The sequence below is a fragment of the Amphibalanus amphitrite genome, unplaced genomic scaffold (assembly GCF_019059575.1).
Source record: "Amphibalanus amphitrite isolate SeventyFive unplaced genomic scaffold, NRLGWU_Aamphi_draft 000570F_arrow, whole genome shotgun sequence".
Lineage (NCBI taxonomy): Eukaryota > Metazoa > Arthropoda > Thecostraca > Balanomorpha > Balanidae > Amphibalanus > Amphibalanus amphitrite.
This window is the reverse complement of record NW_024882064.1, coordinates 411,559-439,091: the sequence shown is the minus strand read 5'-3', so window position 1 is coordinate 439,091 and position 27,533 is coordinate 411,559. Positions and strand designations below refer to the sequence as shown.

The following is a 27,533-nucleotide window of genomic DNA, read 5'->3' as shown; positions in this document are numbered from 1 at the left end:
CCACCGATGGTGGTGACCACGGTGGCCGAGAAGAAGAAGCTCTGGCCGAAGCTCCAGTTGGAGCCGGTGGAGATGTTCTTGGAGGCCGATACGCCGCGGTTGTTGGCGAGCACCACCTCCGTGATGAGGTCCTCCAGGGCCGACTCTGCCGGCAGAGGGACGCGTCAGAGCGGGCTGTGAATGAACCTCAACTGTGTGGAGGCTAGTGATGTCAATTACGGAAAATCGGAATATCGATACCAAACCAAATACCAACCAAACCGTAGAGAAATACCAAAAACCAAACCAACTTGGGAACATGAGGAAAATACCAATTTTTTACATATTTCTTAGCCTCTTAAACATTAGCGATGGTTCATGACACCAACAAAATACCGAACACATTAGGATTGAAATACCAAATACCGAGTTGGTATCGGTTTGGTATCGGTATACCAAAAAGTTGGTATCCGATTGACATCTCTAGTGGAGGCCCTCCAGTGAAGACCCAGAGCGGGATGACAGTATATCACATCTGTGGCGACTCCAGCGCCGGCGCGAGGATATGTAACGGAGCGGGCCTTAGATATCGCGTCGGCAGCTTAGGATACTCGGCACAGTTGTCAAGAAGTCATGTATATGCTTGACCATACTGGATGTGAGCAGCACAGTTAATTGTATGAAAGTGTATTATGAGAAGACCTTGTATACTGCCTACTGCTGGTGAACAAATTATTTTGCATTCTTCAAAGGCGTCATATTATTTCCTTCACTCCAAAGCAAACTGGAATATCATCCGATTTATATATTTTTCCAGTCGACCTCAAGTCGAGCAGACTTGTGGGAAAATAGCTGATGAGAAGACCCTAACATTGGAGATAGGTGCTAAGACCTCAAATCCAAAACGACGCTTTACCTTGACTTGATTCATATACAAAAGCAATGGCACTTCTCCTCCGTTAAAAAGAAGAGACCAACGACAGCGTACAGGAATGTGAAAGCGTATTCTTGAATGACTAACCATTTTTTGTACGTAGTAATAAAGCATCGGTATAGGTCGCGAAGCCTTTGAAAGCAGAAATTTAGCTTATAAAATCCCTGTCAGGTACATCTTACAGCTTCCCCTTTTTTTACAAACACTTAACAGGAAACTGCACGCTTGTCTTGCAGCTTGACTCGTTACTGTCAGTGAGTCTAAATAAACATTGAAAGTAGAGAGCTTCACCCTACAAATTGCGGTAACTTACCACTTCTGCAGATTTCTGCAGATTTATTGCCCACTCTATGAGTGTTTTCGCTCCCACTAATGGCAAGGCAAGCGATTTCCCAAATCAGTTTGATGTACTTGCTTGCAGTTACGTCAAAACTTTCCACATTTCGGACCTGAAAGTAGGTTTGTCCACCAATCGAGTGGAACAACGCATTGAAGCACTGATTCTGAGGCCGCCACTGAGGAAGCCAACTAGGAGCATAAACCGGTCGCCTGGCCAAGTTCCGTGGCCTAATCGGCCGTCCGAGATTTGTTCAGAGCTGTTGGTCGGGGTTGGGCGCGGCTACGTCTGCAGTCCTAAGGCCAGTGACTGCAGTCAGTGCGCTAACTTCAACTGAAACTCGGACTCTCCGCAGAGCCAGACGAGGGTGACAGAAGGGATAACTGTCCGTACAGCATTTCGGACAACGGCCCCACGACAAAGTATCACTCGTGCATAAGGAGTAAAGGGTAATTTAGGGCGGCGAGTGTGCGTTATGTGATTGAGTTAGCATTTGTCTTCAAGGGTCTTCAAGTTACGGGTCGAGGGAGGCTAGAAGTTGATGTTTTATGGTAAAGTTCAGCGTCGTGTGCTATGGTATGTTATGTATGTATTGCATAATGCATATCAAATGTGCCTGGACTGGAATATTGAAATTTGTGTAATTCACCTAATTCGTGCTATAGCATAGGTCGGAAATGAGAAAAATGTCATATCCTTTCCGTTGTCAATCTTACATCAAATCGCAACGAAAAAAATTTGCTTGCATCTTAAGCCCATAGCTCATTCATATCAGCATGTAACATCTTTAAAATAAACTTATAGGACCCGAAAGCTGATGGTTTGTGCACGATTCCCCATAATGACCCGCAGCAGTATTTATGGCCTTGCCCACAGCTAAGTACAGGTAATTAATTACCCACATTGTCCCTCGCGCTCCCTTCTTACATCCGACAGCTCTCTCCCTGCCACTCCCTCCCTCTCCCCTGCCGCTTCTCTCTCTCCCTGCCACTCCCTCCCTCTCCCTGCCGGTCCTCCCTCTCCCCCGCCGCTCTTCCCTCTCCCCTGCCGCTCCTCCCTCTCCCTTGTCGCTCCTCCCTCTCCCCTATCATTCCCTCCCTCTCCCTGCCGCTCCTCCCTCTCCCTGCCGCTCCTCCCTCTCCCTGCCGCCTCCCTCTCCCCTGCTACTCCCTCCCTCTCCCCTGCCGCTCCTTCCCTCTCCCCGTCGGACGCACCTGGCACACACTGATTATCCTCCAGGAACTGGCTGATGCGCTCGTTCAGTTGGCTCCGCAGTCTGTCCTCTGCGGGTTGCTCCAGAAACGAGAACACGGCGGCGCCGGCTGCCAGCCACGCCACGTATAGACACGTGCCCAACAGCAGCAGGCACGTGCTGCGCCGCAGGCACAAACAGCGGCGCACGTGCGCACGTGGCGCGCCCGAACGCGAGTCGTCCAGCGGCACGTAGTGACCCGTCGCCATCGAGAGCTGGTCGTGCATGGTACGGGAAGAGTCCGTCTGGGAGGTATGAAGTTTTAACTGCCGATGCCCTGAATCCTCTCCTAGTGAAGCAGCTCAACTTGAGGACACCACACCTGGTTAGGCGGAGTGAGACGGCATCCAACAGAGCCGTGCCGATCGGATCAGACTCGAGTGGCCCCTCGTGATTAGCACTCGGGTGTGACAGTCCTCCAATGGTTCTTGTGCATGCACGGAGTCACAGCAGCAATACACGGCCGGCCTGGGTCTCACCCGCCCGCCAACTAGAGCTCTCAGGTGCTATCGTGTGGTCACTTGCAGATAACAGCGGGCTCTCAGAGCACACCACAACGACCAGCCGTTTTCGATGACGTCACTGAGGTCTCTGAGAATGACGTCACTGTTCGGTGCTCACTGCAAAGCTTCAGGCACTAAGCCTGGCCAATAACGCCGTCTTCACACGTCGTCACAGCAGTGAAGTTGCGCTTTCCTCAGAGCGCTATGGTAGAGGCGTTCCAGCCCTTCATTCACAGAAGCGCTCGGGCTCTTCACTGTTGAGGTGCCGGTGCCTACGGCTGAAGACCCTCACGTGCTACTGACGTGCGACACCGGCAGTGCTCCGCCCACAGACACTCGACACCCGACACCCGACCCGGGCAGTCCGTCTGTCCGTCTGTCTGTGTGTGTGCCGCTGTGTGTGTGTGTGCGGTCCCGCCGCGTCGACACCGTTTTTTCCTCCGCGTGAGCCTGGACCGGACCGGTCACGTGACCTGCACCTGAGCCGGGTGATGGGTAACGGGTTACACTGGAGGCTTGGCATGGAGTTTCCGAGGCCTTATAACTTTCGAAGATAATTGGAATGAGGCCGAATGTAATATATGGAAGGAAATGGATGCTCAGTAAAGAGACTTTCGTGTAAAATTTAAGTCACATCTCAAGCACTTTTTGTCGTTCCATCAACTATACTCTGTAGCCAATAAAACACGATTTCGTTCCCACCCGTTCCCGTTGCTCCACTAAGAACACAAGCAAACACAGAGTACAAAACACTGATAAGCTCACTATCGCGCCTAAAGAAACAGCCAAACACGGACACATGTCACAGTAAACCACACGGAGTGAGCGAAGCACTGCAAGAGTTCACGCAATATGCAAGGAAATATTAAGAAAATAGGCAATAAACTTTTCAGTTGCCTGGTGGAATATCAATTAAAACACCTTTCCTAAGAAGGTAAGTAAAAAATGTTGAGGAATCCATTTCCATCAGCTGCATAAGCTTTGCATTTTGTATCGATGAAACCAGGGCACTAAAGATGTAACGTTACGGGAGACAAATTAAACACGTCAAAAAGGCAACTATAGCTACGTTTCCATGACACAATCTAAGCCGATTTTGAAAAAGGATTTGCTCCATCATAGCATTTAGGCGTAATTTGAAAATGTAAATATAGGATTAGGTGCTATAGTTCGTTTTTCTTAAGTTTGCCCCTCACTGTAAACGTCTTTTTGAACACAGCACGAGAATTGCTAGCTGAATTACTGAGAAAACTGGTTGGCGCACATTGTATTGGAGATATGAATAATATTTTCAAAATAAGTTTTGAACACCGACGATGTAACGTTAATGTTAAACGCCGTGCAATTTATTAATTAGTTCAGACATAATTCCTGAGAAGTCGTCTATCACTGTGGAGCTGTAGGTATTGGTAATTACGAGCTATGAGTCTGTGAAATAGTAAACAAATTTGATCAAATTGATCGTCTGTGAAATCTAGTGAAATCAATGTGCGCCAGCCAGTTGTCTCAGTAATTCAGCTAGCATTCTCGTGCTGTGTTCAAAAAGACGTTTACAGTGAGGGGCAAGGGGGCAAACTTAAGAAAAACGAACTATAGCTAAAACCATATCTACGCGCATTTTTTGCATAAGGTAAATAGTTTCCGAGAAAAAACGCACGTGAAATTTCGCTAAATCGATTTAGACGTGTCATGGAAACGTAGTGTATGTGGAGTTTGTCCGTGGCCGTATCCTGTTGTCACGTGGATTGTGGAATCTACACACTACGTAACCAATGCACGTCCAAGCCTAAATGATTTATTTTTGCCAGAAATGTTAAACTCCGGTTAAAATGAAATTCAAATATATAAAGGGACTGACATCAAAACAGGGTCGGGAAATGCACGAATACTTTTAAAACACCTGATAAAATAATAGGTTCTTTTCATGTGATTATTCAAATGAATAAATTCCAACCTTATTGCTACATAACAATGACCTCACTTGAGGTCACGACTGACAGATTGCCGAATCAATCGTAAGAAACAGGTCATAGCTCACACTCCACAGGTTAATGGGTCATGGGTCACAAACACAGGTCATTGTGTCATGGGTCACAAACACAGGTCATCAGGTCAAGGGACACAGATACAGGTCATGGGTCACGGGTCACAAGCACACAGCTCACCGAGTCACAGGCTACCACGCCACATGCCACTACATCTCAGATTACTGAAACCACAAAGACACCGACACGACACAGCTCGGACCGCAAAACACCACCCTCACTTGCTACTGATCACCAGATCGCCCAAATTCCCTCAAAATTCAGGTCAACGGCCACTTCACGATATCACAGGCCACTAACCGCAGATCACCTCTGTCACCAATGCTCGCCACAATTCTCACCACAACTTAAATTACACAGCTCAAGAAATGTCAGGTCACTAAACCTCAAACCCCCGGTAACAGTAACCACCCCGCAGGTCACGACCGCACGCCGCACGGCGCACGGCTCTCCACCCCTCGGCTCACTGTCGCACGTGTCACCTCACACTAAACACACACAGATTCTCCTACTATGCATTTCAGACCCCATGAGACCCTGCTTTTCGGCAAAAATTTCTTCAATTTTTGTCCAATTAGCTTGAAATTTTGACATTAGATATTTCAGCTCAAGCGCCAATTTTCATCAATATGGTCTCTTAACAAAATATCAATATTTAGAGCACTTATCATAGGCTCGTAATGCTAATAAGATTTTGCACCCGGATAGAGGCTCGTTCGCTACCGCAGCGGATTGGATGGGAGCGCTGGCCAATCACGTTGCGCCGGGCCCAACTAAACTCCGCCCACTGGCCGTGACCGCGCTGGGTCTATGCCGGCTCAGTCGGCGGCAGCACCGCGGGGAGGTCGCACGGGGTCCGCGCGCTGGAAACATGCATGGAATCGACAGGAAGTGCCTGAGCGAAAGTTTGCTCTTCATTTGTGGGAGTTGGTAACCGCTTCTCTCTTTTTGGTATATTAGGTAACACCGATCCAGCTCAGAATATGAAGAATAATCATAATGAGGATATCAACCTCCCCAGAACCAACCTTAAATAGAGAGCTGAGTCATGCACTATCTGAATATCTGAATGAATGCACATTCTGGCGCTTATCTCATGGTCAGGTCGTGCCATTGTTCTGTCACCCATGGCATGCGATGCCCCTGCACTACTCGAAAATATCGATATTGTTGCTTCAATCGCTGCGTTGCGTTGTCGTTGCGTCAATCGCTGTTTCTGAAGACGCTGTTATACCTATGCAGAAAGCAACGGAGTAAGGATGATGAGTTGCGAGCACTTCCGATTGCCTAAGACGTCGCTCTAAGAGCTGTGTTCGTAATTCGGGAAGCGTTGAGAAGGGAGCAGAAATGTGATGTGCGATTTATTGCGCATGGTAGAAATGTGACATCAGAATAAGGGAAACAAGCGCATTGGCTATAGATGGCTATAGTAAAGAAATCGCGTCTTTTTGTCAAACTAAAGTAACTTTTCAAGCTCTCCAATAATGAGGCAGTAGGCTACTTACTTACAGGTATTTTAATTATTTGTAGTTCAACACGAAATCCTGGGATCAAGTCAGTCCGGTGACCTCAAACTAGCCAATTATAAAATGGGTTAGTTCTGAAGGTGTTCATGTTGCACCGCAATCGCATGAATCCATCTCAAGGATACGCATAAGCATAATATATTTCATATTGCAACCACATTTCTTAAATGCTACGGTGTAGGTAAATGTTTATCATGTCTTGCAAATTTGACGTAAGCTGACCGACGTCTTGCATCAGTTCACAGTCAATTGACATCAACGTTTTTTTAATGACGTTAAATCAAGCAAAAATGCAGTCACTAGCCCTGAACTTACTGAACTTGTAACTTACGCAATACCCATATCTTTATTGATTGACATGGTGTAGGCTAATTTGCGATAAATGCCATAACGAAGGCTAGTGTGCTAATTACGAGCGTTAGTTTCTGCTGTATCGTTATTACTGCAACGGCGACCGCAAGGAAGCCACGTCCAATGCGAGCCGCCCCGGTCCGGCATACGGCGTTGGGTCCGGCAGCTACTGCCCCGTCGGCTCCACGCATCCGACTGACCGGCCAAGGTCACCGCCCGTCCGCCGTGAGGGCGGAGCTTAATGGTCACGTGCCTGTGACGTCACACCTACGTACGGATAGCCTCTACTCCACTGACGGATTTACGGAGCTGATTTTAACATTACGAGGCAACGACAAGTACCCTAACAATTGATATTTTGTTAAAAGACCATATTAGCGAAAATTGGCGCTTGAGCTGAAATGTGCTTTGCGAAAATTTCAAGCCAATTGGATAAAGATTAAATAAATTATCGCCAAAAAACAGGGTCTCATGGGGTCTGAAATGCATAGTAGTCATCCACCCAACCACAGCTGATAGATGTACCGATCTGCTGATCGCCCCGGCACCTGTGATAGCCGTTCCGTGCGCGCACCTGTGACCGAGCCCGGTAGGCGCTCCGCCAGACGGCCGACCGAGCCGCGGCCGCAGTCAGCTGACTGCTGTGCCCCCGGGCGAGGACGCCACTGCCCCGCCGGACCGGTCCAGTGGCCGGCCAGGAAGCGGTAGCATTCGGGGGCGCGGCCCGCCCGCCACTTCGTAGATCGGGCATTCGCAGAATGTTGGATGTTGTAAACAAAAAATGCAGCCACTGTGATCATTACAACCGTCAGCTAGGTAATAAGTAAATCAGGAATTAGATTACAAAGAGCGTTACAAAGAGCAATGAAATGAGCATTGAGCAGAAATATAATAAGGGCGTAGGAAATTTGTTGGATTGAATTAGACCGTCGAGATGGGAGTGTGTCTGTATATGGCGGCTTAGATGGCGAAAAAGGCTATTCTAATTAGTCCTCGGTTTGAAAACCTTGATATTTTTAGAAGCGATGCTTTTAAACTAGCTTTTCGTTTCACTTAAATCATAATCGAGGTATGATCCACTTGCCATTAGATTTGAGTAACGCTTGCGACCAGGGCGCTTGGAATAGATATGTTCCATGAAGTCAAACAAATTAGCTTTGACGTCAAGTTCATTTTCCTAGGACAGGTTAGCATGTTAGCCTCAATTGTGGCTCACTCGGAATCGTTTGTTACATAACTGCACAAATGCCGAAAGCCTTGGGGGAATGCAGGGAGTCTGTTCAATCCTGACGGTGCTGCAGGTATAGCTGCGGGGTAGGTGGTTCATAGCCAGTAGAACCGGAACGACTTCTGACTACTTACCAAGTCACCTGACTTGCTTAACTAGTACTGAGCTAACTCAACGTGCAAGACGCTTCCCGGTCATTTTCTTACTGTATTGTGCGCATTACATCCATTTCCCAAAACAGCATTCAGTGAGAATTCAGTAAACACTAGCATTAATTATGAGGGACAGAACAAAGGTCAACCTGCACTCACAGGAAACGAGTAACAGAAGAGCTCACGTCATGGAATGACCCGATGAGAAGCCTCAGCAGTAGCTCAGACCGAGCCATGATGAGCGCTGGCAGCTTCGACCGGCTCCTAATTACCCCGCACGGCTCCGCCGGAGCGGACACGGGGAAATCCGGCTCCCGGGAGCAGCGGGAGCGCGCATCATTACCCGCGCCACTATCGAAAACGCATCAGAACAATACATCACTGGCAACTAAATGTGACGATAAGCGGTGCCCGAGATTAATAGCGTCCAGTGTTCATGGGCAGTCTTAAATTTAAGACCATGTGTGAGGTTACCAATAAGGCACGACTAACGCCCGTCAAATGGAAATAAATGGTCAACGGCTAGCAGGGCTTCGTTTCGTCTAGACGTGTGTCGCACAAAGACCGGTCGAAGTCGATTGTTGCTATGCAACGCCCAGATCCGCAAAATGAATATAGTAAGGCAGACAATGGAGGAGAGCGCGCAAGTCCGTCCCCTATGTAGTTCACACGGTAGTTAATATAAAAGCACGCATTGTGCAACCATAGTGCAAACGTAGGGGTTGAAAAAAAACGGACGTGTTGAGGATGCTTACTCCCATGAGCACTGACTGCCATTTGGACCAGTATGTAAGATGGACACACGGTACAGTTCTGCGTCACATTTTCCCTTGCGTCCTCGCCGTTCATCATGCACTGACGTTTTAATTAAAACGGACAGCATGTAACAGCGAGGACCTGCCATGCCATTTCGCCATGAAGTACAGGCTGCAGCACTAACTGGATTCGACCTTAACTGTCCGCACATAGTTAAATGAAATTATGAAATGAAACTGGTCTAACTTCGTGCATCGATGATGTTGGCTGGGTAGCATTTATGCATAAAAATAGCATTTCACTGCTTCTAGAAAGATAAGATGGCACGTCAATATGCTTATGGATTGCATGACAGTTCACGTTTGCATAACCATAACATCTATTTTTCATATTTATAATTCATAAGTTATGCAAGTCGTGCCAACCTTGAAATATGGCGACGGTCTTATCGATGCACCGAGCAGAAGGAGCCTGAAAATAATTGGGCGCATTTCACAATGCCATTTGACCATATGTAACTAGTTATATGTGATAAAAAGATATGGGTATTTTTGCATTCTGGATATCCAGCGCAATTAACGTTTTAGATATTGCAATCCTTAGCTGCAAACATCATCGCCTTCTAAATTTTAAAACAACCATGAAATTATTTGGATAACATAATTGAAAATTGCTGTGAAATAACATGTTTCTGACATAGTCAGCAGCTCTCCATTGACCAGTGCCATACTGACAGGGCCCGGGCCATGCCTCGTGATCCAGACGGTCGCCGTTAAACTGGTTACCGCGCCGGGCAGACATCCACCGCAACTCAACGACACCCACCCCGACAAAACCTCGTTCTGGTGTGTCGTCTCGCCGCTCTCACTTTCGTACGTGACCCGAGGCGCTCAGTACCAGACCTTGTCCGGCAGTCGGGCTCGCTCGGGGGACAATAAACCGCTGCGGACAGAGCCGGCCGGCTCCGGCTTCCGGTGCCGACCCGCAGCTGAAATGGCCCGGCCGGCCGCCGCCGCAGTCCGTCAGATGGACCAGAGGTCACGGGGTCAGGCGGCCAGGCGGGCGACCTCGTGACCTCCGGCGGCAGCTGGTCTTGAGCGGGGTCTTCAGTGCTTTAGATCAGCAGGGGAGCATAAACTATCATATCATAAACTTCAGTAAAGGCCGGTGAAAATGAAGGAGCAGTTGAAGGAAGCTGAATAAATGCATTAATGAGCAGTCATCCCTGATATAATTTTCTTTGTCCGTAGTCTTATTAACCCTCGCACGACCAGGCCATTTCTCATAACACGAACGACCAGGGGGGGGGGGGGGTTGTTACGACCCCCCCTGGCGTTTCGAAACGGAAGGTCGTAGAGCTTAGCGGAAAAAACCAACGGATTGCTCTCAACGAGATCTCGCGATTGGTGGTATATTTTTTGGTCCTAGGTCAACATTTGACCTACTTTTGACCGGTCAAAGGTCAAATTTTCGGAAAAATAGACTTTTTTCAACTTTCGGCGGCGATTGCGGCAAAACGGTGGGAGATATCGACTTGAAACCTTCACTATCGTGTTCCTTGATCAATTCTCTATCGTTTGGTATGTATTTCGTTTCCCTAGCTCTAAAAGTGGCGCGTTGGGAGCGCCGGAAGTCGGCAAGGTCACAGTCGGCGGCAGAAATTCGAAAAATCAAAATTTAAATTTTTGAAATCTGATTGTATTTTTGGATTTGGGAGGTCCATTTGCTCCCTATAGAAGCTAATATTGCTGCATATTCCCATTGAGGTGACAAGAATTAGCAAAATAGTGGTTCGGGCGCTTTTCAAAAATAGTACCGGACGCTGTTCCTCTTGTGACGTCATAGCTCCGTGACCTGACCTGACCCGGTCAAATTTCTTATACCATATGATAGCCAATACTTGCCCCAACATGCATGGGAAGTTTCATCACGATCCATCAACCGATGTCCGTACCACCGGCAGGAAACCTCGGGCGTTGGCACTCAGTTTGTGAAAATCCGGCCGGAGGCTGTACCTCTTATGACGTCATAACTCCGTGACCTGACATGACCCGATCAATTTTTTTTCGGCAAAAGATGCGCAAAGGTTGCCCCAGAGGGTATTGAAAATTTCAGCTCGCTACGACAAGCCGTTTAGCGTGCACTTCGAAAAAACCTCAGGGGGGGTGGTTGATACAACCCCCCCCCCCTAGGCGTTCTAGGGTTAACATTTTGAGTGTGGGATGGAAAGGAAAATGACGAGAATTACATAGTGATTGAAATTGATTAATCCTTTATATACAACATAGTTTGCAATTTTTAGTACTTAATATGCAATTAAATTGGGTAGCAAAACAAGTGAAAATGTCGGTAAGCACTAAGCAGCTAATATAAAAATGAGATTAAAACATTGGGTCCCTAAATCCCTGTAATAGTTTTCTTTTTAATTACAGTGACATTTGTGCTTACGAAAATCCTGAGACCCACAAATGTAATAAAATGCGAGTTAGCCTCCCACTGCGAGCATACCGACCATTTCCCAGTCGTGTTTTCAGGAACTGACTCCGGCTGTGAGTTCGCGTACCCCGTCCGGAAACCAATATCGACACTACAATAATACACAGACCAGAGGCGTGCCGCGATCGGCGGCAATAAAGGCACAGGAGGTGCTGGCGGTGACTGCCTCAGGCGGCTGAGGGCGCGGTGGGCGATGGTGAGCGGTGGGCGATGGTGAGCGGTGCTGGGCGGTGGGCGGACGAGGGTAGCGGGCGGTGGACGATGGGGGTCGGGGTGGGACGTGGCACATACCAGCAGTCCGGCCGAGCAGGGTCAATAAACGCCTGTGTCTGGGACAACAAAGCCTCAGAGCATTTATTGGTGCGCGGCGCCCCGTGAAAGGAAATGCAGAACACACATCGGAGAACACCGGGATATGGTCAGACGGCGTAACCGACTAGAACATGAACTGGAATATGGCGGAAATGGAAAGGGCTGCAGTACGGATTAACAGACGCCATCCATGAACTCATCTGCTCTTCCTGGTGCATAATAGAGAATGAGCATTACACGATGTGTTGCCATGCACGTTCAGGAAGTTCTAGCAAACATCGGATAGATACAAAATGAGGAGACACATTCGAGAAATAAAATGTATGTAATTAACCACGGGCGCCATTTCCGTTCATTTACCTACAGCGATAACCATCTGAGCCCAGCCTGGACCATATCTGATCGTCTCTATCGCGGGCCGCCCGGCGGTGCCTGGTGTGTGAATCGATAGCTGTCGACGCCGGCTCAGAGGGCGAGTCGCACCGCTCGCGGGCACAGCCGCGACTGTTTGCCACAAGTTGGGTGACGGTGTTACCGTGAACGGTAGGAAGTTCCGCCGCTTGAGGGAAACGCCAGGCAACTGGCTTCCGATGTAAACAACCCAGAAATAAAAATGCGCTTATCCTGTGGGTAGTCGAGGCATTCAGTCCCTGAACCCTTACTTTCTTACAAATATCTTATAGTATTTTCATGAAAAGTTTCACGAATTTTTCCACGCCTTTTCGTAATAACTCTACTTCAGAAAGAACTATCGGTACGAGAATGCTTGATGCTTAAATGAATGCTTGAGAATGCTTGAGGAGAACAGAGAAAAATGAGAGAGAGCCAAAGGGAGAGAAATGGAGTAAGGGAAATTAGAGAGAGAGAAAAAAAAGAAAGAGAGAGCCAAAGAGAGAGAGAGAGAGAGAGAGAGAGAGAGACAGAGAGAGGTACAGAGAGACAGAGAGAGACAGGGACAGAGAGAGAGAGAGAGAGAGAGAGAGAGAGGGAGAGAGAGAGGGAGAGAGAGAGAGAGAGAGACAGAGAGAGAGAGAGAGAGAGAGAGAGAGAGAGAGAGAGAGAGAGAGAGACAGAGAGAGAGAGAGAGAGAGAGAGAGAGAGAGAGAGAGAGAGAGAGAGAGAGAGAGAGAGAGAGAGAGAGAGAGAGAGAGAGAGAGAGAGAGAGAGAGAGAGAGAGAGAGAGAGAGAGAGAGAGAGAGAGACAGAGAGGGAGAGAGAGAGAGGAGGGGAGAGAGGGACAGAACAGGGCAGTGTAGTGCCGGTATTCAGGGCAGTGTAGTGTCGGTATTCAGGGCAGTGTAGTGCCGGTATTCAGGGCAGTGTAGTGCCGGTATTCAGCCGGCAGTGTAGTGCCGGTATTCAGCCGGCAGTGTAGTGCCGGTATTCAGGGCAGTGTAGTGCCTGTATTCCCTCCTCTCACATTTATCTGGCCGGTGTTGATACCGAGTAATCTCTGTCCGCCATGTTGGGACAGGCAGGGATTTCGGGGGGTTATGCAGTGAGCCGCTCCCCGCCGGGAGTATTCTGATGTCTGCCAGCTGGATCAGGTGGCACAAAGAGTGCGGATCCGGCGCGGAGCTGTCCGACGGTCCTGTATCCGTCTGACGGCCTGCCTGAACCACCAGCGAGAGCTGCGTCTATCATTAGGATGTGATGCGATGAAGTGGAGTTTTAACTCCGCTAACGGGGAACTCCGATCGGACGTGCCCAAGCTGCGGGCTGACGCTTCTGGCTTTGACAGCGTTGGATTCACTTTGGTAAGCTATGTTTTTCTTTTCATCTACGAGTATAATTCTCCTTAGGTAAGCGATTATGCTAAACACGACTTCAAAGGCAGCATGCGAAGTGGCGGTGTGCAGATTTGCGAATTTGATTCATCTATGGTACATGAATGCGATCGCTAGCAATCGTGAAAGGATGTTGGATATGTGATCTATATTACTATTTGTGGTGACGTAGTTTCTGTCTGTTACCGAGGTCGCGACATGGTGCTACGTAGCGCGGGTTACAAGTCAGACCGTTGCACCCAGCGCGCTGAAATTCGTGCTACTTATAGATCAAGGATGGACAACGTGCCTTTGGGGGGTCTCAGCTCGATCGGGTCGATAGCGAGCGCGTGGCGCGGGCCCAAAAAGTGCAAATTCGCGTCATAGACTTTACATGTATAAATCGGCTTGCAAAAACGGGAGAAAATGGGCAAATTTGCCCGACACGGGTCCGGTCCCCGTGCAATATCTCGGTAACCGTGCGCCCGATCGGCACGGGGAAAACAGCATCGTGTGGAGAATCGAACGGACAATCGAATGATGTGCGGTGCAGGGGGTGACACGCACCACGTGCAACCGTGAGGGCAATTTCATTTTAAAATGTGCCGTTTTAAACGGATTTTGGATTTTATTTTATTTTCACGTGACCGTCAGACTGAGAGAGTTGTAACAACGCCTACTGACAAGAGAAATGTACCGTCTCTCATAGAAAAATTGTGAAAAGCTAATTGATCGAAAACAAGGTGGAACAGATCGCTGAATTAAATGGTATTTGTCCAAAATGTGCCACTAAATAATTACACGGATTTTGCTGCTTAAAGGGACCCTCCCACCTTCAAAAAAGTTAATGAATTGGCATAAAAGTGATGTAGCGTGAATCACAAAGAGCGAAAATGAGCATCTACCAAATTTTACCGGAAAATATTCACCCGTTTTCGAGATATAAGACTTTTATTTTTGTTTACTTTTTGGGAAATCCGCTGTTTCTATGACGTCACATAAAGGTTTTCTTTACGTCGGCATTTGGAAGCAATAGTTTGGTATCAAAGTGCGACAAATATTGCGCGAATGATGCGTTTATCTTATCAAATCAAGGTCAATATATGATGGCCAATAAAGGATTCCAGGACAATTCTTATGGCATTTCTTCGTATCGCAATTCTTCGTCTGCAAATCTTCGTCAGGGCATTTATTCGTACCTATCGCATTACTTTGTCTCGCACCAGGGTATATGAAAATCGGCTCGCATTTCTTCTTCAACGCAAATATATGCAAGAGTAAGCATTGAGGGACAAATAAATGCACCGACGAAGATTTGTAGACGAAGAAATGCGGACGAAAAATTGTGCTACGAAGAAATGTCATGCGAGGATTCGTTCGGGCACCATGACATTTATGTGATTTCAAAGTCAAGGTTCACAGCTGATCTGCTAAATCAAGCCAAGAATCCAAACTATCAAAAAACTATAAATATTTGTTTGTCTGTCACAGAGGTCTCAAGCAATATAAGGTTGACATATGTTGAATCAAAAATCTACTGCCACAACTCACATCTCCTGCCTTAGTTGTTTTAACCGTTTTAACTTGCTTTCAAGAGAAACAGAAGCCAGTATCTGATATCACTTCAGATGATTGTTACAATATCTGAGTTCAAATGGAAATAAAAGCAAGAGCAAGATGAAACAGGGATTATTGCTGTAAAAGTAGTTTGGCCATGATACAACAAGCACATAAATCATTAGTCAAATCAAATACTGGTTGGTTTGTCAAGATGTTTGTTGTCTGTCGTCTGTCGAGCTGCTATGAACACTGAACGCTCTCACTCTTACTTTAAAGAGAGTAGTTTAAGTTGAATGGTAGTGAGCTGTAATTAGACAAAGCAGCTATTCAGTGCTCACATCAAGCCAGGCTAGGAAATGGCATGAACTGTGGTGGGAGGAAGCAGGTTCGGCAGCCCTATGTTGTAAACTTCTGTTATGTCTTGTGTTTGATCAACTGATGTTTTCTGCTCTGTTTTGTGCAGTGATAGTAGTAGGTAACTGCATGCTTGTCAAATTATGTGAATAAACGAATTCATAACATTGCATTTTTCTCTCCATGCAAGGAACAAGTAAGATGTTGTAGAAAATGTAATAGAGGGCTGCATTGCTGATTTTGCACTTTATCAGAGCTTTATTTAGAATTGCTTTCCTGAAAGCTACACACAGGCCACAGTGCTGAAATTCACAATGTCATAGCTTTTGGCAGAAAAAAGAAAAGACTTACCTAGGTAAAATTGGCTGAAAGTATGGCAGAGCAGGTCTTGATGCGTATGCCCATCCGTGTGCTTGCCGAAGCCGAACTGACTGCAACACATTTAACTCTGACCCACCATGGTGGCTGGCATATCCTGAACTTTCACCACTCTAAACAAGACAACTTTCACCCCTCAGCATTGTATTAAAACACTGTACAAAACACTCAAAATTTGTTTCAGTGCCATCCACGGACAACATCAGTCGCCATTCACCAGGCCAGTAAAAACAGAATAGATAATAGCTTCAAACCCATGTAGTCAGAGTTACTAGGTCTGCACCTCAAAACAAAATCCAGGTGACATTCACCACGCCAGTAAAAAACAGGTACTTAGGTAACGTAACAGCTTCAAATCTGGTAACATGTTGGTCGGACTTTACACTACCATATTTACATGGAATAATATGATACCAAGCAATAGTGCAACCATTCTGGACAACAAAAGTGTATGATAAAATTAATTTAGAATACTCTGGCAGCATGATTTACGAGCACAGGCAGGTGTTACCTACCAGCCTTCTCAATGCTCGTAAAACCAACATTGTAGTTTTGATTTTACCTTACATGATAACACACTTGGCTGCAATGGCACATTTAATTTAATACTGTGAAAAGACCAGTTATAACCACTTCACAAGCATAATTGCACCTCATGCATCCTTTTCCAAAGACAGTCAGCAGCGTCTTTCGTCAAAACTGGAAGATAAATCCCCTTTCAACTGTTAACATCAAAAATATTTCTTCATGGTGTGACTGTGATCTCCATATGGAAACCTTGCAGGAAAAGAATTAATGTCAATTGTCAGCTCTTCAAATTTCTTTGGACTTTAACTTGCAGTACCATATCCAGTTTGCTTTGATAATTGATATTTTGTTTTTTATTCAATGTTGAAGTTGAACACCAAGCTCCAGATATAGCAGGCAGCTTGATCATCTTCGGCCTTGGTATAATATCAGTCCAAGTTCCAGTGGTGGGTATCTTCTAATATTCAAATTAAAATGAAAAGCAATAGGCTTTCTCAGCGCCGACGACGGATTTCACGTTGATAAACAAGGGAGCTCAAGGTCAGCAAAACTCGGGTTCAAGGAATGGCGGGCGTTGAAATGACTGCTGACGTCATCAAAAAACCGCTAATGGTTAAGAGATAGGGACTAAGCTGGTCCCACCCTGCAAGTAAAGGGAAGAAATTTCTTGAACACCATAAAGCTGCGGGGGTTGCGACCAGGATAAATGGTGGTTTCTGAGCCTGGCCGCAAACTTGGCTATCTCAACTCAAAACTAATGTTAAGGTGGGATGGTCCCTTTAACCTGATACGTTTGACAATTGAAAATGCTATCATTGGAAAGAGCATTAAATTCTCTCCAAGATCCAATCATCACGTTTGCATGACAAGCAACAGTATTCTTACAAATATAAATGTTTCAAACCTCTGCAAAACGATTTTTAGTGAAAATTATCTACGCCTTTAATTTGTCATAAAACTACGCGCCTAAATTATAAAGCACATTTGACAGATTCTGAAGTGGAAAGCATGCTTATCAGACACGGGCACCTCGATGCGGTGGATATTTTTTCCACAAACCAAAACGTTTATAATAGCCGTCAAAAAGCAATCGACCGAAATGGATAGATAACCCAACCGACACAAGAACAACCGAACACCCGCCGATCGAAAATATCCCTTTTCGCGTTGCGGAGCACGCGGGTCACCCTAGTCCTGCTCTATTTCAGATCGGCTGCGGCTCCGGATCCGGCTCCATGGCCTGAGCTGTCCCAGCTCCATGGCCTCAACTGCATCCCAGCAGTTTGGCCGCTGGCGTTAGGCAAGGTAAGGACACCGGGCTGCGTCCTTGAGTCGCCCCGTGGTAGTGTGACGGGTGGACATTAGTGTGCGCCCCCCCCCCCTACCCCCCCATACACCCTGGTACCGGTCCCTGCACGGTGGGTCGATGGCTCGATATACGGGCAGGCGGCTCTAATGGTCACACACCGGCACGCAACTAAAGCCCAACCATGGACGGTGGACAAAAGGCCCTCCTTTCAGTAGGAATTCCGGTTACACTTTGATATGAGCATAATTCATGCGCCTGATCATTGATTGATATCTATTCCACGCTGCAGCTATTATCGCACACAAGCGTTTGTTGGACATTACATTTAGTTTAAATGTATTTTAGGTCATTACGTGTATTAGCATGCCGGTGAATTAAATAGCCTGTAATAATTTACTGCAGTTACATAAGCAAAGCCCGGACATGCGAGTACATATGTGATCAAAGATATGCAATGTCTGCCAGGAGACGTCTTTAAACACGGATGTGCTAGAGCATGATCGCCGCTCGCGTGCAGCAGTCCAATGTTTGAGTCAGACGCATCACATGAATGACAACGAAGTCCAATGAATGTGAAACAAGTGTGCCAGTCACACCAGCGCTCCTTCATAGACTTCGACACCATTATGAACAGCAATTTATTCCAAAGTTTATGTCTAATGATTTTGTAAGTAAGGTTCTATTGCAGCCCAAGCTGAAAACTGCAAAAACTCTGGACCTAATTGACCAAATCACACCAAATGTGACCAAGTGTGCCCGTAACCAAAGTGAAAACAGCTATTAAATCCGAAGTCCGGGACCATCACAATCAGTTTCCACGCCTGACCAGAAACTCACATAGGTATGTAACTCATTCCTATGCGATCTACGTCCGCTCTCTTCATTTTTGCAATATAGTTAACCAGGTTCCGGCTTAACACGACTCACCGGACCATAAAGAACGTCACGGACATGATCAATGAACCTCTAATCACAGGATATAGTGCATTCGCTGGAATTTCGTCTGCCATTACTATCTGTACCATTACCTCCCTCCACTAACTACGTGGTCTCAATTCGACCAGCGCCACCGGCCCACCACGGTCCCGACCCGCGTGGATCGGACACAGTTTTTGGGTTTGTGTTCGGTCCAAATTGTGCCGTATCTCACCCAGCACAGCCGCTACCGCCGTACCTCCCCAATATCGCAACCCACACTGCCGCAGCTGGCGGCCCACGCGCGTCAATTTTTACCTTATTTATCTGTCATATCTGGAGCAGAGTCCTAGCTCGGTCTCTGTGCTCTATGACCCGGCCGCTCTCAGTGGACTGGATCGATTTGCCCCGATCTGATCTGCTCCACCCACTCCTACCTACCGATCCCCTCCTCTCCACTGCCCCCCCTCTCCTCTCCCCTCCCCTGCTCCACCCACTCCTACCTACCGACCCCCTCCTCCCCACTCCCTCCTCTCCACTCCACTCCCCTGCTCCACCCACTCCTACTTACCGATCCCCTCCTCTCCACTGCCCCCCCTCTCCTCTCCCCTCCCCTGCTCCACCCACTCCTACCTACCGACCCCCTCCTCCCCACTCCCTCCTCTCCACTCCACTCCCCTGCTCCACCCACTCCTACTTACCGATCCCCTCCTCTCCACTGCCCACTCTCCTCTCCACTCCCCTGCTTTACCCACTCCTACCTACCGATCCCCCTCTCCTCTCCACTCCCCTGGTCCACCCACTCCTACCTACCGATCCCCTACTCTCCACTCCCTCCTCTCCTCTCCACGTTCCCGTGTTCCATCCACTCCTACCTACCGATCCCCTCCTCTCCACTGCCCCCTCTCCTCTCCACTGCCCCCTGCTCCTCTCCCGGCTCTACCCACTCCTACTTACCGATCCCCTCCTCCTCACTGCCCCCTCTCCCCTCCCCTGCTCCACCCACTCCTACCTACCGATCCCCCCCTCTCCACTGCCCGCTCTCCTCTCCCCTCCCCTGCTCCACCCACTCCTACCTACCGATCCCCTCCTCTCCACTGCCCCCTCTCCTCTCCACTGTCCCCTCTCCTCTCCCCGCTCCGTGACCCAGCCGCTCGGAGCCCTGGTGGTAGGGGCTCAGAGAGGAGAGTATAACAAGCCCCCACCGTCCAGGGAGAGCCGATAACACGGCCCACCTGAGCGGGTGCGCACTAAGGACAGTCATTCTAATGCGATTATTCGCCTTTTTTGTTTCGGATGAGTGTGGAAATGACAACCATACAGCAAAAATTGATAAAGACGGATACAGTATGTCCGTTAGTGCGTTTAATGTTCATGGGTGATGAACAGGGCAGATTATTAAAGTAGACCTTAAGCGAGATCGGTACTTTTGAGACATGGGTAATAGCATGGTTATCAATCCGTGTAGTTATGAGCATTTAATGCATTTTTTCCCAAAAGTTTTAACAATGCATCGTTTTTATTTGTTGATAATGCTCGTGCATATGAAACAAAGTGAGAGGTATTGTAGCGACGAATCCTTAAAAAACACTCAACATCGATGTAACCTAATAACGCATTGCATTGGAATCTGTCTGTCGTGCGAAGTGCGAACCCATCCCGCCGTAATTTAGAGTAATTAACACCGCCATGGCAATGGTGATACGAATCATAATGAGCAGCTCCAACGGCTTAACAGTGAGCAGCAGCTTCTCCGGCAGCTCTCAGGTCTGCAAATTATATAAAAATATAAACTCAACATATAAATCGCAGAGAACAGCAATACAAATTTGAGGGACAACAAAACATCCTTAAACTCACTGTAGATTTCGTTTACATGTATACAGAACTGTATGTAGTTAAGCTGCAAAACTGTGCTCGGGGAACCGATGAGCAAACATCGTGACTGTCGACCAAGACGCTGCTGGCACGCACTGGATATAATTCCCCACTGTTGTATGGTTACACAGTACCACTCAATCAAGCCGGCGTCATGGTCGTATTACCGTCAATGGGGTCCAGCGGGCCCTCTCAGTCACGCGCAGCCTGGGGCGCTGGCCACCGGCCGCCCCCCTGGTGGGGGAGGGAGGGACAGTACTGCTGGCTGGGAATCCCTAATTCCCTGATACTGAACAGATGCCGCACCAGTGCCGGCCCCCTGGTCCCACGCCCACACTGCAGCGTGGACCCCATGGGTCTAATGGACAATGGGCGGAGCCGTGTACCTTAGGCTTTTACGCTGCAGAGCTCGCAAATAAATTACTAATGAGTTTTATCTAAACTTCCTTAGGTACTCACCAGTCAACGCAGAGGCATTTCACGAAAACACTCCACACATTAGCATATATCAGATAGGAAATGATTTATGAATATGCTAAGGGACCAAAGCTGCTAAGTCTGTTGGCGAAGTCTATTGAGCTTGGCATCGAGGCTATGCCTACAATGAAGGACAGTTATGCTGAATTACAACCACCCCTATCAACGTTACAGTGCTTCGAAATGGGGTGCGCCCTGGAGCGACTTATGCAAAGCCGGCTTTCATAAAAGGTCACAGTAAAGGTCAGATAAGTATAACTGAGGTAACATAGAGCACATGCCTCATAGGTTTAGTGTATTGACGGGAGATAGTGACTGAAGTGGATGCGAAGCGTGCTCAGGCATCGCAGGGCAGCTGACGCTGTTTAGATCGGCTCAAACGTTCGCCGGATACTGAATACTGAACAAAAGACAGCAAACGGGGTCTACATAGATTATATATGGATAGATTATATATAGATTATATATAGATAGATTATATAACCAGCCACAGCCGCTGGACAGCGAATGTCGACTTAGCTGGGTTGTTTGAGTTGAGTCTCATCACTTAGGTCAATGTCGAGTTCAGTCAAGCCAAAAGCATCTCTTAAGAGCAATGATAAGTTTCTCCCCATGATAATCTACTTTATATTTTGTTTTTAACACGGATGTTCTACATAGTTACCGGAAAGAATAAGGTAGGCTTGAAGCGTGGAGCAAAGGTAATTTGATTTGAAAAACTGTAACTGAGCTTTTACTGCACAATTGAGCATTAGAGCTGTTTTGAAATTGCATTCCTCGACGTTTTCTCGCTAGGCTCGATCCAATTGTTCACTGCTTTAACATTATTTCCCGAGGCCGCCTTTTATTGATATCGAACGTCTTACATTACAATATTTATCGCCTGCGAGACATGATCAAACGGCTATGGTCGCTCCATATCACTGTTAGAATCAATCGGAGTGGCGGTGGCGGCGCCGTCTGCAGCCGTGTTCGGTCAGAGCCGCGGCGGAGGCCGGCCCGAACCGGCGGCAGAGGCGGGTCTCGGTCGGCTCAATACGGGCCGCTGCCGCCACCGTCACTCTGGAGACACGCCCCCGCCGTCTGCCGGGGGGACTGAGGGCTGGGTCCCCGCCGTCTGCTGGGGGGACTGAGGGCTGCCCACAGTCTGCTGGGAGGGACTGAGAAAGCTGGGTCCCCGCCGTCTGCCGGGGGACTGAGAGCTGGGTCCCTGCCGTCCGCCGGGGGGGGGGGGGGGAGGGAGGGACCGAGAGCTGGGTCCCCACAGTCTGCCGGGGGGACTGAGAGCTGGGTCCCCACAGTCTGCCGGGAGGACTGAGAGCTGGGTCCCCACTCCCCTGTCCCCGCAGTCTGCCGGGGGGACTGAGAGCTGGGTCCCCGCGGTCAGCCGGGAGGGATAATGCGGGCTGGGCCGAGCCTCCGCTGCCACACAGACTGCGGGAGCTACACCGAAGCTTCCTGCTGGAAGCGACTGACAGGGAGCCGCTGCGACACCAACTGACGGAGGCTGGACGAAACCGGGTTCAGCCGCATTACGCATTACATTGTAGCTGATCCAGAAATATCTACTGGAAAGATATTGCAGAAAAACTTTCAAAGAAGTTTCTAAAAAAAAATCGAATAAAAAACTCGAATGTATTCTCTTATTCCAAACATTTGTCTAATAAAACTATACGTTTTATTCTTCCGATATGAAGACTCCAAAGTTTCATAACTATCGCACGCTGCGAAGTGAAGGGACAGGAGAAATTTGCCTCTGATCACTGATGCTCCTAGTTAGATCCGACCGGTTACAATGCATCTGATGCTGCTTGAGATTTATACCGCCACCGACGTGATGCCACGAAGCATCAGAGCGCCTACAAAGTAAACATTAACTGGTGTAAGCACCGGCGCTAATGATCTTACATTTACTGAGCACAGGCGTGGGTGAGAGGTCGGGTGCTGCAGTCAGATAGGAGAAAGGGTGCAATTTTGAGAACAGTCTGGAACAGTTTGCTTTCCCCACTTTAAAAGATTTTCTTTTTATTCGAAATTGACATGGCCGTTAAGTTCGGCACTTTGAATATTTTGTGAATTGACATGTGTGAACTGTTTGCGTTTATGTGACATGCAAACCGAATCTATTTTGAACAAGCATTCGTCTATCGGTATTTTTCTACTGAAATAAATCGTCAGTACATCCGATGAATCCAGGGTATCCAGCGTGTGGGCGTCGAATGCGGGATCTGAAGTCATGTTGAGTCCCATCCAATCATAGCGGAACGTCTCCGATGTGCTTCCAAATGATTTGTTCTTGCTTTGTAGCCATATGATGTCGCCCAAAAATAGGCACACTCATTCCACTTTTAGCTCAATGGAGGCGGCACCATTCCGCTTTCAGCCTCGAAGGAGAACTGAAGTGACCTCTATCACGGCGGAGAAATTCCCATCCGCTGCTCCGTCGACACAGCGTTCTAACTGGAATCAGCGCTCTTCAAACACTTTTAGAGCCGACATTTTTTTTAAGTTTTAAAGGTTATAAAAGTTTGCGATAAAAAGCATTGCATTAAGTGCATGCGCTCGCAATTCGCAAATGTCATGACATGTCTGAAACTCTTATTTCTCTCAGTGATCATCAAGTCGTCCTGTGTATGAATTTCCATTCGTATGAAGATCTGAATCTACTTAAAGTTTTTTATGTCGAGTTGCCAGCAGACTTATTTCGTCGAAATAGCAGTAGCCCGGAATATTCCGTAGGACATAACAATCGCAACCAAATGCAATATCACGATTAACGATATGAAAAAGGGCCTAGTCATACAAATATTTTCCTACACGTTAACTGTTTTATTAACGCTCATCACCTCAAACACCCCGCTCAAGAGTAAAAGAATACAAATGCGAAAACAGGACTGCTCCTTTCAAAACCATCTCGACGTTTCGTGCCTTTCACTTCAGACAACGCACCTCGTAATTCACCTCTGTGTTACTAGGCACAATCCACACTGCGTTAATGACCTCACTCCACTCGACAGTCCACAGCCCACCTGATCGTCCTCCATCAGCCTGCACTGACCTGTCCGCAGCCAATCTACCGCTACCCAGTCGTAGGGCTGACCGGTCCGCAGCCAATCTACCGCTACACAGTCGTAGGTCTGACCTGACAGCAGCCAAAAGCCGCAGGTTTGACATGTCAGCAGCCAACCTGCCGCTACCCAGCTGCGGGTCTGACCTGTCAGCCTTCCGCAAGTCTGACCTGACAGCAGTCAGCGCATGCCGCTTCCCAGTCGCAGGGCTGCGCTGACAGCAGCCAAAAGCTGCAGGTTCGACCTGTCAGCAGCCAACCTGCCGCTACCCAGTCGTAGGGCTGACCGGTCCGCAGACAACCTGCCGCTACCCAGTCGCAGGTCTGACCTGACAGCAGCCAATCTACCGCTACCCAGTCGCAGGGCTGACCTGACAGCAGCCAACCTGCCACTACCCAGTCGCAGGGCTGCGCTGACAGCAGCCAAAAGCCGCAGGTTTGACCTGTCAGCAGCCAATCTGCCGCTACCCAGTCGTAGGGCTGACCGGTCAGCAGACAACCTGCCGCTACCCAGCCGCAGGTCTGACCTGACAGCAGCCAAAAGCCGCAGGTTTGACCTGTCAGCAGCCAATCTGCCGCTACCCAGCCGCGGGTCTGACCTGTCAGCCTTCCGCAGGTCTGACCTGTCCGCAGCCAATCTGCCGCTACACAGTCGTAGGGCTACCTGACAGCAGCCAAAAGCCGAAGGTTTGACCCGTCAGCAGCCAATCTGCCGCTACCCAGCCGCGGGTCTGACCGGTCAGCAGCCGCAGGTCTGACCTGTCCGCGGCCAGCCAGTCGCTACCAGTCGCAGGTCCGCCCGCCTGCTGCGGCAGCGACCTGCAGAATTGGACCAGCCCATTCCCTGTGGTTTTCAGAACAAATGTCGCACTGTGTCACGCACTATTGGAAACAGAGCCGCTCTGGACTGTGTTTTCTCCGTGGGCCGTATCCGGGCGCCACTACCCCTGGGAGGTAGCGATGCGATCAACAAAGGTGTAAAGGGAGTCGCAGCCTGGGCTGCTGCGGAATATTGCATGAGGGAGGAGGTCTACTGCACGCTGCGGTTTGCATCTGCTTCGGTTCGTTTATAGCTAAAGCACCAAAAAGTATATTTTGTAAGTAAACCAAGTCACGCCTGTGAATGCTGAGTACCTGGGTATCGGTACCTGGCTACGTCTGGAGCACTCCTGAAAGACCATTAGGTATAATTGTGATATTTATTTGTTTCGCGACCTTTTCAAGGTCCGAGGTCGAGAATATACTATGTCTGGGATTAGCTACATGTTTTAAGAATAGAAAGACAAAAAAAAAACTTTGATGAACGTGTGCACTTACGAGTATGGAGCCGGACTTGCCAGGGTCAGGCCTCATTATTTCTTTCTGTCAGATTTGACAGAAAGAATTAAGAAATGATGAGGTAGTTTGGTTAGCGTGAACGAATGACTGTGCAGTGTTCGATACAAATTTTACCTTCATTTAGTTCTTGAAACTCAACAGCTCCTGTTTTCAAGTATGGCTCATGACGAAAGTCTACCAGAATTCTTTGGTGGGCGAAAGAATGGATGCACTGCCTTAATCCAACATAAATCAAAAGCTGCGCCTACGCCAACGCCTACGTACGCCCATACCATTCTCCTCCCACGTTCGTCGTTCATTCGTCGAATGCCTTGTGCCCCATTCCATGCACTTAAAGCTCGGACTTGGCAACCAAAAGTCAGGCGGACTGGCAAGACAGTAATTATCATCCAGGGTGACAAACAGACTGTCGCGGAGCCTCTGAGAAAGGGATCTCACCTGTGACGCACGGGTTGGCCTGCAGGAACTTCTGCTTCATGCGGCGCGTGCTCCGTATGAGTCCCACCTCCACCGGTGCCTCGATGGCCGAGAAAATGGCCGCTCCCACCACCAAGAACACCAGATAGAACATCACCAGGCAGAGGAGGCGAACATTGCCGCGGCGGGGCTTCAGCTTGGTGAGCCGCAGCGCGGCAACCCTGTCCACCAGGTCAGTCACCATGGTCGGCTGCCTGGGCCCCTCCAGCTCGGCAGAGGTCAATTACGGCCACCGGAGGTCACTGGGGTCACCGGGAGTCGCCGGGGGTCACCGTCAGACCCGCGATCGTCCGTGACGTGCAGGACTTCTGTATCGGTCACTGTGACTCTGGACCTTTTCACTAGTCACTAGCACAGAATAACAGCACGAGAACGACTGCTACCCTAAAATGGTAAACGCAAGGGTCCTTCACAGAAATCCGGAACACAATAAGGCTAATGTCTAAATCCACATCGAGAAGGCCCGCCAGACCTCACACCATCTCGCCGGCACTGATCACCGTGAACCTAAGGACACTGGGGCTTCCACACACGTCAGACGCTGCTGAGCTCCGTTCGGGTCTGGGACGGGCCCGGGTCGCTCCAGGTCGCCTCGGGGCAGCAGCGGCAGCGGCAGCGGGCAGCAGCCGCCTCCGACTGTCGGTCCGTCGGCCGGCGGCACACGGCGGACGCTCGCGCGCGCTGATTGTGTGCCGCCGCCGATCAATGAGAACCACTGGGTGGGTCGGCGGCACAGACGGCCGGCACGCGGCACACAGGGGTCGGTTCGGCAGCACGCGGCACATAGGGGTCGGGTCGGTGGCACAGACGGCCGGCACGCGGCACATAGGGCGGGTCGGCGGCACACAGGGGTCGGGTCGGCGGCACAGAGAGAACGGTTCGGCAGCACGCGGCACAGAAGATGGGTCGGCGGCACACAGGGGATAGGGTCGGCGGCACACAGGGATAGGGTCGGTGGCACACAGGGATAGGGTCGGCGGCACACAGGGATAGGGTCGGCGGCACACAGAGGGCGGGTCGGCGGCACAGAGGGGTCGGGTCGGCGGCACACAGAGGGCGGGTCGGCGGCACACAGGGATAGGGTCGGCGGCACACAGAGGGCGGGTCGGCGGCACAGAGGGGTCGGGTCGGCGGCACACAGAGGGCGGGTCGGCGGCACAGAGGGGTCGGGTCGGCGGCACACAGAGGGCGGGTCGGCGGCACAGAGGGGTCGGGTCGGCGGCACACAGAGGGCGGGTCGGCGGCACAGAGGGGTCGGGTCGGCGGCACACAGAGGGCGGGTCGGCGGCACAGAGGGGTCGGGTCGGCGGCACACAGAGGGCGGGTCGGCGGCACAGAGGGGTCGGGTCGGCGGCACAGACGGCCCAGACGGCTGGATGGGATGGCACACGGTGCTTAGCGGTTGGGTCGGGCCGATGGCGGCTGACGCGTCTTATACAGAACCGGGACGATGTAGACTCGTATTTGCTGGCAGCGTAGATAGGAGAGGGGCAATGCGAAGAACAACGCTTACGCCCCGGGTCATCCTTTGTTGTCCCAGGTGACAGGTCACCTGTCTTCGCCCTTGGTCATCAGGATCTTTTAAGGTCAGGGATGTCGGTCACTGGCCAGGGAC

General features: G+C 49.3%; 1 protein-coding gene across 1 annotated transcript; it reads right to left on the bottom strand.

Moving 5' to 3' along the window:
- LOC122394055 (potassium channel subfamily K member 1-like) lies at positions 1-26,539 on the bottom strand (the record flags this gene model as incomplete). The annotated part of the gene is made up of 2 exons (XM_043390612.1): positions 25,880-26,539; positions 1-145 (listed from the first exon to the last, which is right to left on the bottom strand). Coding segments are annotated over exons 1-2 (368 nt in total), but the record flags the coding sequence as incomplete, so codon positions are not given.
- Between the last annotated feature and the right edge of the window lie 994 nt (positions 26,540-27,533).